This window comes from Tyto alba, unplaced genomic scaffold (genome assembly GCF_018691265.1).
Source record: "Tyto alba isolate M040663 unplaced genomic scaffold, T.alba_DEE_v4.0 Super-Scaffold_20, whole genome shotgun sequence".
NCBI lineage: Eukaryota > Metazoa > Chordata > Aves > Strigiformes > Tytonidae > Tyto > Tyto alba.
In genome coordinates this window covers 9,683,873-9,700,092 of record NW_024881283.1, presented here as the reverse complement: position 1 = coordinate 9,700,092, position 16,220 = coordinate 9,683,873, and the positions used below count along the sequence as shown (strand labels likewise).

General features: G+C 46.1%; 2 protein-coding genes across 7 annotated transcripts in view; one reads left to right on the top strand and one right to left on the bottom strand.

Moving 5' to 3' along the window:
* The first annotated feature begins 95 nt into the window (after positions 1-95).
* Positions 96-2,161, top strand: LOC116960719 (interferon alpha-inducible protein 27-like protein 2B). The gene is made up of 5 exons (XM_042793549.1): positions 96-113; positions 223-265; positions 471-512; positions 878-1,039; positions 1,535-2,161. The coding sequence occupies exons 1-5, from the start codon at positions 96-98 to the stop codon at positions 1,654-1,656; spliced, it is 387 nt and encodes a 128-aa protein (XP_042649483.1). The 3' UTR covers positions 1,657-2,161.
* A 5,154-nt stretch (positions 2,162-7,315) lies between these two features.
* ZMYM4 (zinc finger MYM-type containing 4) overlaps positions 7,316-16,220 on the bottom strand; it is a 43,437-nt gene continuing 34,532 nt past the window's right edge. For 5 of the 6 annotated variants that reach the window (XM_032988964.2, XM_032988968.2, XM_032988969.2 and 2 more), the window contains 5 exons: positions 14,603-14,754; positions 13,153-13,264; positions 11,536-11,784; positions 10,599-10,728; positions 7,316-9,146 (listed from right to left, as the gene is read on the bottom strand). In XM_032988964.2, coding sequence (XP_032844855.2) covers positions 8,939-9,146; positions 10,599-10,728; positions 11,536-11,784; positions 13,153-13,264; positions 14,603-14,754 — 851 coding nt within the window. In that variant the 3' untranslated portion in view covers positions 7,316-8,938. Of the gene's footprint in view, positions 9,147-10,598; positions 10,729-11,535; positions 11,785-13,152; positions 13,265-14,602; positions 14,755-16,220 lie in introns of those variants that run through there. The other variant, XM_042793652.1, reaches the window with a different exon arrangement.

Below are 16,220 nucleotides of genomic sequence, written 5' to 3'. Positions count from 1 at the left end.
GCTGGAACCCCCCCTGCACAGCTCCCGTGCCCCCCCCCCCCCCCCCCGAATAAAGACGCCCCAGCACAGAACTCCGCCTCCCCCGCCGGGTCTTGATGCGCCGAACGGGGACGGCCCGGGGGGGGGGGGTGGGGGGCGGGACGGGGCGGCTCCGGAACCAGCCCCAGCCCCACCCCAGCCCCACCCCAGCCCCACCCCAGCCCCACCCCAGCCCCGCCCCAGCCCCACCCCAGCCCCCCACCCTTCCGACTCAGCGGGCAGCCAGGTACGGCGGGGGGGCACCCCGGGGTGCGCCCCATCTCTCCTCCCGGCCCTGGCGGGGGGGGGGGGGGGGGATTTGCCGCTTCCCGGGGGGCTGCAGGGGCTTGGGGGGGTGGGGGGTGGAAGGGGGGGCACAGGGCGCTCGGCCCCGCCCGAGCGAAGCTTGCCTGCCCGCCTGCCTTTTTTATTTTTCTTCTTGGCGATGAAAGATAAAGCCAAAGGAGCGACCATCGGAGCCGCTGTCGGAGCAGGTGAGGCGCTGGCGTGGCATGAGCAGCGCTCGGCTTGGCTGCCCGGTCCCATTCCCGGGCTGGTAGTGGGGGAGCTGGGGGGGGGGGGGGCTGCGAGGGTGCGGGGGGGTGATTTTGGGTGCTGCTGTGAGGGAGGGGGCAGCGCCGGCCTGCGCCTGGAAATCTGTCTGCACCCTGCGTGCCTCTCCTCTCCTCCCCGAGGGCGGGGGTGTCCCCCGTCCCCGCAGCCCCCCAGCTCCCACACCTTTCTGGGAGGCCGGATCCGTCACGCTGGTGGTGGTGATGGGGTGGGGGGGTGTGTGTGTGTGTGGGGGGGATGTGGGTCACAGAGACCACCCTGACACACCGCGGTGTCCGGCCTGCAGGACTGGTGCTCCTTGGGGTCCCGGCGGCCGTCTCTGCTCTGGGGTTCAAGGCAGCCGGAGTCGCCGCTGGGTCCGTGGCTGCCAAGATGATGTCAGTGGCTGCCATGGCCAACAACCGAGGGGGGGCTGCCGGCAGCACCGTGGCCGTGCTGCAGTCCATGGGTGAGCGGGGGGGCTGAGCTGCGCTGGATTCATCCCCCGGGGTGGGGTGGGGTGGGGGGGGGTTGCATGGGGGGGGTTATAGGCAGTGGCCAAACCAGCCCTTCAACCCGCTACCGGATTGAAGCACCCAAAACTGGGGAGGAAGGGGTAAATCCGCGATGCAGTAGGAAGATTCAGGGCTTGCTGGGGTAGGGCACGGTGGCTGAGGACATCGGGGGGGGGGGGGGGCCGTGCAGGTGGGCGTCTGCTCTTCTGGCAAGACCAACGCCTGCACTGGTGGGCAGCGCTGGCTGGAGCCAGAAGAGGACAGGAGGAGGGGGCTGGCTGTGCTGCGGGCGCAGAGCCCGCTCCCAGGCCGGCTCCCCGGCACAGACCAGAGAGATCCTTGCCTGTCTCTGCCCAGGAGAGGTCCCTGGCTCCCTGTGCCCGGTGCTCGGTCCCTCAGCAGGCACCTTCAATGCTCCCAGGGCATCACGCCTCTTTCTGTCTTTGCAGGAGCTGCAGGGTTCTCCCTCGGTGCCAAAATCGGGCTGACATCTACCCCGGGGCCGCTCGGCGCGGCAGCCGGTGCCGAGCTGTTCAAGGGCAAGACAACTCCAGGAGACAACCCCGAGTGAAGCCAAGGAGGTGCCTGAGCCCGAGGTTTCTGCCAGGCAGGGTGGCAGGCACTGGGAAGCCCCCGCAGACCCCCGCAGCAACCCAGCCACCCTCTTAGGAGCTGCGGATCCGCTCGGGCAATGAGTTGACACCAATAAACGGGGTTTGCAGGTGGGGGTGTGGTGGTGGTTGTTGCGTGGTCGGGGCACAGGCATCCCCAAACACCTCAGGATTCGCAGGGGTCCGGGAACAGACCCGAACTTGCAGCTTTTTCAGCCCTGTGCTGTCTCCCCCAGAAAGCTGGGGCGCTGGCAAGGCTGGGGGTAGGCTGGTTATGAGCTGTGTTTAATTCACACTGTGCGTGGTGACAGATGACAGGCTGGACTGACCCGTGGCATGTGTCCCACCCTGTGTCCCAAGCGTGGGTGAACAGGGCTCTGCCTGGCAATCAGCTGGGTTTCGATTCCTATAACCTGTGTAATGAATTACCCCAAATAAATAAGCAACAGAGTTAGTCAACAAGAAGACGCAGTTATTTCTTTACCCCTTCTGCACTTCACACACCATCGTTCTTAACCGCATTTCCAATTTTCCCTGTCTCCTGAGGCGAACACCAGCAACCCCAGCTTGCCCCAAATGATGGTGTGGAATTGTCGGCTGCATAATAATATATTAACCCTCCATTAAAACAACTGCTCTCCCTCGCTGCCCCCGGCGCTCCCCCCGTGACGCCGGCCGGTGAGCACGGCTGCACTAGGGCGTGCGCACTTTTGGCTGCTCATTCTTCAGGCTGCTGGGGGCATTTGTTCAGCACTTGTGTAATGCTGTTTTGTTTGTGATTACCGTCTCTCTTTTCTCAGTAGTCTCATCAAACACCAAGGCTACGCTGGCCGTACAGGCACTTGGCCAGCTGTGGGTGCACCAGCACAGTTCAAAATAAGCGTAAACCAGCTGCATGATCGGGGTCTTAAAAACCCCAGGGAGTAAAGCTCCTAACAGCGAGGAGCCTTTGGGACCTCACTCGGAAACCCGTGAGCCCTTCCCTGCCCTGGCTGGGAGCCACGGCCCACGCGAGGGGCCGAGGGGAGCGGCGGGGTTTCCATGGCTCTCGGGCAATTTTGGCATTTCAGGGACAGAGCAAAGGTGACGTCCGGTCCCCAGGACTCTCCTGCTCGCGGACGGCGTCGGGCACCGCTCCCACAGCCACCGGGTCCCCTGCGCTGGCGGTGGGATGACAAACTGCTGGGGATGGAGCTAACTGCTGCTGAGCCCAGAGGCTCCGAAGAGCGAAACTCCATGTGAGCTGCTCTAGAGCCACGTGGGAAAGACCAAGCCTTGCTGTGAAGATATTTAGAAACAACTAACCCCTCTGCCCCTTAAAATCTGTGCGATTCTGCTTTTAAACTTTGATTCTGGCATCATACAGGAAATGAGGATGTACTCTTTTATTAAGGTTAAAGGGTTTTAATCACTTTTCCAGAATACAGATACGATTCAAACAAAAACTATTTTTGGGGTCTCAATAATTCACTTATTAATACCATACATTGAACTCTATAAATTCTCATATAAGAAAAAGTCTTTTTAATATAGGTTATGATGGACTGGTGACCTATTTAAACCTTCTGAAGTAACATTTCGCAGTTATATAGCACCTTTCATCACAGGGCTGCAAAGCATCCTACAGAATTTAGCCTCATAATGCCCAAACGAGGTAGGAAGGTCCGGCCAATTCACAGGTGGGTACAGCCGAGGTACAGCTTGGCAAGGGACGAAACACGAGGCTCCATCGCTACCACAGCGACGCGACGTGGACGCTGGATCCTGGGCTGTCCAGTGAGTCAGCGGCTTAACTGGGGAGAAAGTCCAGAGCCGCCGCCCACCCCCTTCTCTTAAAGGAAGCAGCCTGGTTCCCAGCAGGTCAAGACGACCTTTTCAAATTGGTCTGGCTTTTTGCGTTACGAACATGTGGAAAAGAGAATAAAAAGTCCAAGACTCAGAGACCGGAGACCCTAGGCACGCTGTTCGTCAGCCTACCTGACGGGTGACTATGAACCACAAAATTAGCCAAGCCGTGGCCACCGTGGCTACTGCAGCCTGCACCCGTCAGGCCGGACAGCTGTGTTAGTGACAATTGTGCACTCGGGATGCCTTTTGAGATTTGGTGTTTGATGCTTTCTTTAGCTTGACTGTTTAATGTAAAAAATTCCCTCTTTCCCTCCAAGCAGGTTATAATTGAAGAGACTCCAGGTTTTGTTTCTTTAATAAAAACCGTATCTCTGCTGAAAAACCATTAGCTCAGTGAACGTTATGTCCAATGGAAGTTTAAGTTCTGTGGCTAGAAGAATCCAAGATGTCTGAGTTCCTTTGGACCTTTAAGAGTTTAAAAACCATTCTCTAACACTCCCTGGACCAGAGCTAGCACTGGTGCCAGCGGCTGAGCACTAATGACCTCCACGGCAGCAGCATCTATTGTTGAAAACTGAAAAATAAAAAAGCTGTTACAGATTTTGGAGCAGACATTAGGTGCAGGAACTGAAACGCTTTTAAATTCAGGTTCTAAGTTTCTCCCACCTATGACCCATGCCCATTTACTAATTTTTCTTAATAGCACCCAGTTGAGGTGCTTTGAATATAAAATGATGAAACCTAGACACTTAAATACTCGTATATTAGTTTCTTGTCACGTACAATCGCCCACCTGCCCAAAGCACCCTTCCCAGCACCCTGCAACAGCTCCTCTGCCACCACTCACTCTGGCATTACTTGCTCTTTCTGGCATGTCCAAAATAGTTCCGTCGTAAAGCACAACACAAAAGGAAAGTTATTGAATGCTTCTTGGAAATGGCAAGGGGAGGAAACTGAAGATAAAAATCCCAGATCTTACAGCTCAGCCAGGTGCTATGGGCTTGACAAGGGAGCCCTGAGATGAAGTTAGAGGGGATCTATTCATGGCACTGCTCAGACTAAATGAGTCCTTTCCCCCTTGGTTTAAAAAATCCAACTTCTAAGAAAGTGCTGGAGTCAACTTTTTAGCAAATGCAGCAACTGTGTAAAAACACTCTACCCCCCCCCCCCCCCCTCTTCAAGCCAACCATTTCCTCCCAGGGAAGACACAACAGCAGAGTCAGTCCTACCTGCCCGACAAACCGGCAGCCTTCATGCTGGTGAAAGAGCTTTCTCTGAAGCAGCAGACCAGAGAGACAAGGGAGGTGAGCGTGGAGGGACTACTCTTGCCATTTCATCTGCCAAGGATGAGATAAAAGCGGTGGCTCACGCCGGCTCCGCTCGTACCAACCCTCAGCGAGGCCAGACCTGCAACTCTAACAGGCAGAGCATGCTCCCATCCGTCTTCATGGCTCCTAAAACTCCTTCCAGACTTTCTCCTCAGCAACGGTCTATGATTTTTATGCATTTTTGGTGCTCGTATTCAGGTATAAAACACCATCCTCAAAACTGGACAGTTTCTCTTGCAAAAGAAAGGAATGGTAACTGCTCAGCAGCTCAACTGCTCAAAACTTGTTATTTCTTTAAATCTTCTAAGGCTGATGATGCTAGGGGGGGCGTACTGCAGAGGAGCAGCTATTTAATAGAAGACAGCGAATTTTACTTTTGCTTCTGCTCTGTTAGGAATGTTTAAAACGGATGACGTGGAAGAAAAAAGAGGGGGGGAGCCTGTTGTGCTGATGGGAGCAAAACTCCAACCTAGACAGCCAGCACGGTGCCGGTGGTTTGCGAAGAGCACCGCAAGGATTTTGTACACGAGCGTTTGTTCTGTTTTCTTTTTTTTTAAGGCAACGATTGCTCAAGGGACTGAGAAGAGTTATTGAGATTGTTATCAAAACCCAAAGGCTTTATTGCCCCTCCAGAGTCACTCCTGTGACCCTGGCACTAAAACGGCACCGGTGGAGCCTCGCTGCTGTGGGAGCACACCCTGGGGAAACGTGAAACGAGGGACTTGGCTGCCGTTTTATTTCAAGTCTCTGAGGAGCCATCACTTGGCTGGAGACTACTGCCAGAGAAACCCAGGGCTTGCTTTTAGATCAGTAGTTGACAGAATAATTCATAAGATAATTTAACTTCTTCTTGCACCTAATTCTGTGGCATTCACCGTGCCCCCAGTCCCTTCCCTTAGCCAACCGAAGCCAGGAGAGCAGCAGGTTTGCACCAGCCCCTCTCGCAGCGAGAACTGCCCCAAAACTGCCGGCGCCACGGGCGCAGGAGCCACGTGCCAGAAGCATGTTAAACAAAAATCTCTGCAAAATCCAAAGACTCGTGTGAGCAGCCAGAGCTGTGAATACACTCGGTAACAAACAACACAACACACTCACTTCCAAGCTCTCAAACCCGTCTGAAGAGCCGTGCCACCGTCCCTGCACACTGAGCATGAAGGGGGGTTAAAAACCACGGGTCTAGCAGAGGGAAGGCACAGCGATAGAGACCCTGTTAGCAGGAAGCATCATCTTCTATTTTTCCCTCACACTTTGCTGTTTCTCTGTCCACACTGAGACTACAGCATGATTTCTCTCCTATTTCAAGTAATAAACATTGTTGCACAGTCAGCAAATGACTCAGATATGTTTATTATAAACAGCTTTGTCTAAGTGTTCAGAACCTTGATTCTGTGTGTATGATCTATAAATATATTTTAAACTTTCAAGGTAATCCTTCTTGTAAATCAGTGTGAACTTCAGCTGGACTGACCAGAAATGCCTCGAGAGGCAAAGATAGCCCAGGCACACCCCGGACAATGAACACCGTTGCCAAAGGGCCTCCAAGAAGAAGGCATCTGACCAGAGAAACTGAAACTAAATCTACTTGTTCAGTTAATTGTATCACTGAACTGCACTGAAACCTTTCTCCTCTCAGAGCCACCAAGTAAAAGGAGTTAGCACAACGTTTAACAACAAGCCAGTCACGCTTGAAGTGATTTAACTTCCCTCGCTGGGAGAACATGAAGAGCAAATATCTTTTATTCCAAGTACCTGGAAAAAATTAACGGATATGAAAGTGCTCGCAGACAAGAAAGGGTCTTCAGAGAAGGAAACACGAGTATGTTTCTCACGAGAGACAAATATACTATTTTATTCTATGGGAATATTTCTGTTAATGACTATTAGGGGAAAACTCAGACGTGGTGTTACGATTTAGACAATCCCCCCCCAGCAGGAGCCTGCCCTCCTGAAGGCTTCTCCTCCCTGCTGCCTGGCTGACGGCCGGCGGCGGGCAGGGAGCGGGGGAGCGGGCAGCCAACAGCTCCGCTCTTCAGGAGGTGCCCAGGAAACACAGAAACCCCTGGACCCTTCCCCTCTCCTCCTGACATCGAGGGTCTGGGCACGCCTGTGTGCAACTCACACAGCTCGGACTTTTTTTTATCCCCTACAGACCTACCCTCTCGTCTTTCCAGAATTATTTCATTTTCCCTGATAGATTCTATCAACCATCCCAGTCCAAACAGACCGTGCCTGCTATTTCACTGTTTAATGTAACTATGGGGAGGGACAGATTAGGGTTCACAGAACGAGAAATCAGCCTGCAGGAGCGTCCCTGAGCCTCCAAGTGCCTGGGCAGGTTCCCTGGCAGGGAATGTACTACGGCCGAAACATCTCCCCCGGGAGTGCTGGGCCAGGACGTGGAGAAAGCAGCACCTTGGATCAGAAATGACAGACACAGATGGGCTTTGATCAGACAGAATCAGGGGCAGGTTTACTTTTCACATAGTTTTCTGTATTAAAAAATACATCAGTGAAATCTGTTACAGGCAGGGACAGGACTACCGAGTACACAACGTCAATAGACTACTTTCTGATTTTATTTTTGTTAAATTACCTTTGTTACTGCTAAAAAAATAATTAAAAACCAAAAACAAACAAAACAAAACAAAAAAAAAGGAAATATAATTCAAGGCTGTTGATTTTCATCTCTTGAAATTTTAGTGACAAGATCAAATATCAGACCCCTGTTACAGAAGATGGAAAACTGACCAGAGCTAGATAAAAACCATACAATTCTCTTCTTTAAAAATAGTTTGGGTTTCCAATGAATTTGTGACCACTGGTCATCAGAAACACACATCTATAGCTTGAGAAAACGGAGATACAGACAGTATCTGATAATGTCCTGTCCTCTAAACACAATGTGGGAGCTTTTCTCTTCAAAAAGACACAGTAACAGCCAAGCCTTAAAACATCTCTTTCGATTTCCAGCACTATGACTAAATCTCTTTGGGTGGGGTGGGAAAAAACACACATGGTAATTTTATACCACAGTTCTGCTGTCAAAAGTAATACTGCATCCTTTGTACAACACTGCACGCGTTGCAAAGGTGGAAAGAGAAAGAGTGCATGTATCTTTTGAAATGACAAGGCCCTCCAGATTTGCCTTATAAAATAAACAAAACCATAGGAGTAGGGAAAGAGGAGAAAGGAAAGCTGCCTTAAGGGAAAAAAAATTTCCGCGCACCACAGTATTTGCTAGATTATATCAACAGACTGCAGAGCTACTGGGCTAGGTAAGGGATTCTCTGCACATACCCCAGGACAGTCACTCTCCTGTACATACCCCAGAAATGTTCGTCCCGTAACAGGATCGCTCTGAAGTTTGACCTAGAGCACCTCTTCCACGCTGACGACAGAACAGAGCTCGAGCTGGTACTAGCCTGGACCGAGAGCTAGATTCTGGCATCGTGTGACCACTGAACAGCAGCCAGACAGTCGTCCATCTAGAAAGCTTCCCTGGCAGACACGCCAGCAGCTTCTGCCTTCCTAACATTTGATCCCAGCCTCAAAAAAATTATAAAAGCATATGTGTACGTGTATTTATAACGGAAGGTGTCTTGTTTGTCCAAACATCACCACTTTCTCTCCTGTCCTCGTGAAGAGCTCTAGGATCTCCACGTGTTCTTTGGCAGCAAGGACTGCCAGCCATCAGGCTGAGAAGCCACGTGAGCCACAGTCTAGCTCTCCATGCCCAACATTGTTATGGTAGATTTTACACAACCATTTTCCTTAAAAATATCTCACAACTTTTAAAAATCCTAAACAGATAAAGGATTTATGCACCACTCAAACAGGTTAGTTCATCTTGAATTTGTTCAGAGGATTTATCGGTGCCACAGGACGTTGTTGTTTGCAGCTTACACAGCTTGCTTCCTTCCAGTTCCAGTTTGTACATCCACTGTGGTTCAAAATATGCCTGTAGGTGACATTATCTTGGCTTATTTGATACACATTTTCCAAAGGCTGGACGTATTCACAGTTTGGTGCTTCTGATGTGTATTCAAAGGAAAATACCCCACTTCAGTTAGTCTGATAACTCGATATCAGAGTCCTCTGATTTGACTTTGGCAAGTTCTTCGTGTATCTCCCTCACCATAAGAATACGTGTTAACATGATGTCCAAGGTTCCTGGGTCTATTGGCAATGTGGAATACCACATGGGGCTATTGGGTACACAGGAGCGCTCGGGTTGAAGGTAAAATACATCACTTCTCTGCTTCACACTTTCAGAACTGTCAACGTAAAGAAAGGAAGAGCACATTATCAGAAGGCAGCGCCTACTCACAAAAACGTTAAAGAGAAACAGCAAAGAAAATGAAAGTTACATTGAGATGACAACACTGTCACTTAAACAGCATAATTAAAATGTTTTTGTTAGCGACTTCGTTTCCCCCCTTCAATTTAGGGAACAGTTAAGTCGTTTCCAGGCCACTCAGCAATAGTTGCTTATAACGAAACAAAGAAAATTAAAGTGACTTCTTTACAGATGCGGTTCTTCCATCATAGTATCACCCAATGAATGGTATTAGCGTCTTGATATGATAGAGAGATGCATTTGACATTCAACCTCTGAATGAAACCGGTTCTAGTATTCCAGAATTGCTGTGCACTCTGGCACAGGCAAAGTTCAAGAGCTGCCAAAACTCAACCCTAGCTTGCCTGCTCGTGGTGCAGAATGGTAAGCCCACCTGCTCGAAAGACTGACCGTCTGATGCCGAAGCAGCTTTCAGGCCCCGGGAGGAAGACACAAAGGCCCCTACAGCAAGGACCCCTCCTACCTGGCTTTGGAATATTCACATTAAAACAGCAAAGTGAATTTTTACTGCTGCTTGCACCACTGCAGGGACTCAGCTATGATATGCGATGAGGAGCATGAAAATATTTTCCCAGCCCAATGACAGCTTAAAGCTTCTAATGATACGCAAGTGAAGAGAAGGAAAGTAAGGAGAGGGAGACAAAGAGTCAGGACAGCTGCTGGCCATGCCTATGCCTAAGTACTGGCACTATTTGTAGTGAGCTCAGTAGGTGCATTTTTGACGGTGATTTTTTTAAGTTTTAGCTGACACTAATGAGATGCTGTTTCACTTTGCACGCCTATTTTCTTTGAAGAGAGAACATCATATTCCACCTGCTCAGTGATCTAACTAAAGTTTATATAGAAACAGAAGAGACAAAATGATTTGTATCTCTGTCCTTGCTATACAGTCTCCTTTCTAACTCCTAAATACAAGTTAATCTCACATTTCAGCAGGCAAAAGCTAGCAGCAGTTTTACCTAATTCACACTTTTCCTACCCGCTTTCACAAGGAACATGATGTCAGGGTATTAGTTATAATCTTCTCAAAAGAAGAGTCCTGTATGGGAATTAAGGGAGGTAAGAATGTCACGGTCGCTGTAGTAATGCCCCAGTTTACATTTACACCCTGTGGATGTGTAAACAGGCATTGAAAGAATACACTTCTCTCTCTACTCTTGACTCAATGCCAGTAACAAATCCTACCTACTTGCTGAGTCTAACAGCAGTGCTGATGCTGGAAGTCCTCTCAGCGTGGTTCCATTCACACTGAGGGACCAGGAATGGGAGAGAGGAGCCCACAGCACAGGCACAAAAGGTCTGAGTGGGATCCTTGCCCGAATGCCTGTTCTAGTCTACAGAAGATCCAAAATCAAGTTCTGTCACTTACCATTTTGATAAGTAAAATTCATAAAGTCGGACTGGACATCGTAGGGGATTATCTGCATTTTCAGCCATTTCCACTGCTGTCGGAATCTCCTCATCTTCACTGCGTTTCCTTTTGCCTACAGATAATTTATCTGGATACACAAAAATAGCATCACAGAAGTTCAGTGAAAAACAGCACCTTCAAGAACAGGCCTTAGTCATTTAGCCTAGCACTTAGTGACGGGACTGTGCATCACACAAACACACTACTTGAACTGATTATTTGTCAGAGGCGAGTCAACTGGTTCGATCTGCTGGATGAGCAACAGATTGCAAATGCTACAGGCTGCCTACAGCCCACTCCCCTTCTAGAAAATGAACAAGAACTAGTAACTAGCAGAAAAATATGGAGGGTATAGTTTTTCTTAATAAATAGTTCCGGTGTGTTACGTGAATCCTGCCTAACTGAAGAAGCCAAGAGGATCAAAGACATCCCTTTTCCAAATACCAAAAAATAACTGCAAACAAAAATCTGTCTGTCTTTGCCTCTGAGGTCAAGAGGATAGTCTCTACTCGTGGCAAGCCCCCAGCTTCACCTAAACTGCTGTTCTCCATTTGGGCTGCCTTGTTTGCTCACCGCACAGACCTAGGATCAATCTGGGAATTAAAAGGGCACAAGGTCTGGACCTCAAGCCTAGGATTTTATAAAAGACTATTAAACAAATTTGCAGCCAAATATGTGGCACTTCTTTTCTACGTTTTTTACTGGATGTCTTGACTCATGCAGAGCTTTTCTTTAAACCTTACTACAGTGAAACAATTTTGAAAATGTACAGGATAACAGCATATTCACAGCTCTCCTTACTGCATAACATATTTCTCTCCCCAGTCATTTTTTAAAAAAAGATTAGACAATAAAAATATAATTGCCAAAATTCAGACAATCTGAAAGCACTCACCTGATTCTACCTCTTGTTTTTGAAAGGGTGGGAAAAAACGTAAATATGTCATCTTAGTATTATACTTCAGAGTTCGGGTGCGTCTCATAACATGGGCAAAGGATAGTTTCATGTGCTCACTGACATTCTTTAGTTGGAAGTATTTGGTGTTGAAGAATAAAAGTGTGTTCAATAAAACAATAGGGGAATATGCACCCAGCTGTTTACATTCCCACAAGTGTTCCTCTTCAATTCTTGAGAACATATAACCTAGAAACAATGGGCAGAGAAAAAAGAAGAGAGTTATTCATGCAATTTTAGGGCTGTCCCCATGTTCAGTTACAAATGATCAGTTTTTACAGGCTGTGTCTAACCTAGCAGATTTTCAGAATTTTCCCAAAGCAATGAAAACATCATACATGGCCAGGGTGGGAAGGCAGAAATGAGCAAAACTGAGTAGGCAGATTTTGCCAGAGATGGATATAAGTCCTCTTTCCGTTAACCTTCTGTATTAATGAACCGCGTATCAGATCAAATTCAGACCTATCATAAGCAATTGTAATTCCAATAAAACGAAGAACACCGCATGCACGAACGTAAGAGGGAGCATGGAGAACCAAGCTGAGGAACAGCATGATCTTCCAACACCTGAAGAATGGAGAGAAGGATATAAAGGAAGATTGCAGACACCAGCAGAATCTCACTAAGTTCTAATTTCACTGTGTTAAATCACAGCCAGCTGAATGCAAAAATGTATAATTCCTAAGACATGGAGCATGAGGTCAAAATATACCACTTTTATATACAAATACCCCATTGTGATTATCATTAAGTCAGTTAAGAAAAGGAGATGTGTTAGCTTGTAAGAGATTTGTTGTGAAAGAAAAAAAAATAAAAATCACTGTATGCAGCAGCTTTTAAGTAACTGGATTATTTCTGTATTAAATAAACAGTTAATTTTCTAAATGAAAACCCGGTCATGGATACGTGTGTGGAGTGGCCTACACCACTCAGGTTTTGCTGATCTGAAAAAGGTCTTGTGTACTAATCTGGCTTGTGTCCAGTTTTATAAACTGCATGATCATACTTCAAGACCAATTAAAAATATCTGCAGAATTTGGGAACTCTTAATTTGGAAGCAACTGAGGTGAGAAGATCTTAGAATTGAGGAGTCAAGATAAGATTCCAATGATTTGCTAATGTGATCCTTGGATTTATCAGAGAGTATTTCCAGCACTAACAAGGAAATACCAGTGCAGCTGTACATGGTATTTGCTGTAACTCATCTCAAATACTATATACAATCCTGGCTACCTGTTTTCAAAAAAGATTAGCTAAAACTTGAGGGAAGAGAAGAACTAGCATGTTGGCTACCAGAATGGGAAGCCTTTCTTACAAAGGAGTTGAGAGATTGATCAGAGGCAAAGATATATTTAAAAGATATATTTAAGTGTAATCCGTAACTGGTAGAGACAGACATAAAAATCCATGACGCTAGTCTACCACAAACAATTACATGGTGGAGAAAGAGACTAATGTGAATGCCTCAGATCACATTCTTCTTCATGGCATTGAGAAAATACTAATTTATAATATGGCTTTGTCATGCAGCTACACAAAACAAAATAATTGTCCTACCATTTGGAAGAATTGTAGGTTCCCAGATTTTCAAAAGTTTTGTAAGTTCAATCATAAACCTGGAATAGGGCTCGGTAAAAATGTTATCTATTCTACCATTCTCAAACAGGTACTACGAGAGAAAAAAAGGAAGACATACAGTTTGTGATTATATAACATTGCAGAGAAGATACAGGACATCAGATTCTTTTCCTTTCTTATGTCCCAGTGTCTTATGGTCCAAAACATTTTGTTGAAAACTTCAGTAAGGTATCAAATCAAATTTTCTGCAGGGACTGTGACCTCCTCAGTACGAAATGAGAGATCTAGGCAAGAATTATTAATATTCCAAGCTCTAGAGCTGTTTTCTGAAAAATCATCATCCTCTAACTGTTAAATAATCTTGAAAAAAAGTATGCCTATAAAAACCAGAAGAGTTACTGAGTATTTTTCTGTTGAAAAGAACTTTGCATGCTTATACCTCCTGGTAACAGACATAGGCCCAGCGCTAGACTGCTGAAATAGTTTGCCTTACAGTATCAAGATAAAAGTCTCCTAAACTCTTGTCAAGCAGCAGTTAAAAAAAAAAAATTTCTACAAGTCAGGAGTGTGTATCAATAAGTAAGTCAAAATTGGAACACACAAAAATTCTTGATACTCCTAGACCTTACCAATGGCACTTTGAATTTTAACTCTTTCTACAATTTTTTCAAGCATAGCCATGAAAAAAAATTAAGATAATTCCATGCCTAGTCAAATGATAGGTTTTACATTAGAAGTAGCTTTGGATTCCTTATCTCCAAATGACAGTTTAAAGAATGGAACAAGCAGGTTATTCTCAAAAAAAAAAAAAAAAGCTCCTAAAAAATACACAGAACTTTTGTTTTAAACAGAAGTTAGTATACTAGGTTTGTACTGCAACTGTTTTAAGGCAGGTAGCAAGGACTTATTGCACTACTCTTAGCATTCATTAATTTCAATGCAATTATTCCCATTGTATTTTTTTTGTAAATATTGCCAACACAACAGGTATCTGTCTAGCCACTGAAGAAGCTCAGTCTTTGCTGGGTAACCTATTCCTTGTAAGCTTGTATACTAGAAGAGCATTGTGCAACTATTTTAGATCTAAAACATTCCATCATAAAGCAAGTATTTCTGAGGAGCAAATCTTTCCTATACATCAAAAAGGATCAAAAAGGAACCAAACTCAAAGATTTGTGTCTAAGCAGAAACACCTAGCCCTCCACGCCCCATTCCTCCCAAGTACAGAATAAGTCTGTTCACTCTGATCACAAAAAGGTCCAGACAAATTAGGTAAATATGGGATTAAGACAGACTAAGAATACAGAACAAAAAAGACATCTTCTTGCCTCCTCTACAAAAACCAAGCAGCTACATGGGACTATATAAAGCATAAATAAACACAGTGAGTTTTGCATAGTCTCAGCGATACCCTAATTCTCTGAGTTACCTGCTGAATTCCAAGGCACAAGTATAAGATGCTGTCAGGATCATATTTTTCTCCATTTGGTCTCCGCACCTCTTGAATAAACTGGCACAAGCCAAAACTCAGCTCAGCAAAAGTGCATGAGAGAATGTCCTCCTTGAGTTTCAGAGGACGAACTGTGGCCAAGAAAATGATTAGAAAAATTAACTTAATTTAACAGATTAAAACTTCACCAGTTCCTTATTATTTCATGTAGGCAGAACTATTAAACCTTCTATCTCATACATGAAGTGTCCTGTATGACTAAACCTGTGAACTATTTCCTATCTGTTGGCTAACAATTAAATGAGGATTTGGCCAACAAAAAAAAAAACCAAACCAAACCCTGCATGTGCAACCAGTACAAATGCTGCAGCTCAGTAACAAGGTTGCAGGTATTTAAAGCTAAGACATCTAAATGTTAGGGAGTCTGCTGAACCCAAAGATGTGGCACTGCAACGGCTGCGCGTACTTGAGGCTGGCAGCGTACGCTTGATAAATAGATTTCACGTCTATAGCTGGGCTCAGGGGAATCCTGAGTGAGAGAAAGTTCTTGAGTATTTCCTAATAGTTCTGGACATGAGTTGAGTGCAGCATATTAGACTCCTTAAAGGGAGAAGGAATGAGGAGTTTAAAGGTACATGCATGGGATTCGGAAAGGGATGCAGTGCAACGAGGGAATGGATCCATCAAAGGATCTGCATGAAATTACCAGGCTTGGCTGCTCCACACCTTACAAAGTGCCTGCTTGGGACTAAGCAGGGAACCTTTCTGGGAGTGGTGGGGGTGGACAGTTTCCTGGAACTGACTGTAATATTTGCTTCCTTAGCCACAAGAAGAAAACACAGTAACTCATGTGATTACTCTTCTTCTGGGAAACAAAAAACAGCTGTTCTCATGTAATGACAATAAAAATTCCAAATAAGAGAGGAAAAAGCAGATCTTGTCCTAACTAGAAATTTTCCCTTTGCAATCTTTCTTATATAAGCCCTGCCATGCTAAGTTCTTTACACTGCAAAAGTATTTAACATGGTTTGCTCTCTTCCCCACCGTGCCCAAAAAGCTCAATTATAATCCTAACAAATTATGTGCTTGACTCTCAAAATTTGCCCACAAAATGCACAGTGCAAGCACATAAGACAGATTTGAGACGAGGGAAAAGGGGAGTTAGACACTGCCAAATCCCAGGACTGCTGTGCTTTTGTAAAAAAAATAAACTAATCCGTAATTAGAAACCCAAACAAAAGTGACATTTATATTGTCATTATTATCTATCACCCTAGTGAGATATAAGGAACAATTCATGCCTTTTAAAGTTAGTTTCAGGCAGGATGCAGCACTGAATGGGTAGACTTTGGGAAGGTTTCTTTCCAGCTGTGAAGCCTAGAAATAAGGTGTTAAGATTTTTCCCGTTGTAGCACATAATTTTTTTACAGCAAACAGTTATGCTCACAAACAAAGACTCTGCAAATCTCTTAGCTACAAGTTAAAAAGATGGGGCCAAGTTGGTGTTGTCAATTTAGAATTATGGCCTGATCACTGCTCAGTAAAGGCCCTGCAGCTGCATGAAGCATCTCTTCTACAAGTGAAGAAGTACTGCATG

Excerpts from the sequence above, each read along its gene's own strand:
- LOC116960719 (XM_042793549.1), top strand. Across the intron at positions 266-470 it reads CCGACTCAGCGGGCAGCCAG|ATAAAGCCAAAGGAGCGACC; the intron begins GTACGGCGGGGG and ends TGGCGATGAAAG. Across the intron at positions 1,040-1,534 it reads GGCCGTGCTGCAGTCCATGG|GAGCTGCAGGGTTCTCCCTC; the intron begins GTGAGCGGGGGG and ends CTGTCTTTGCAG.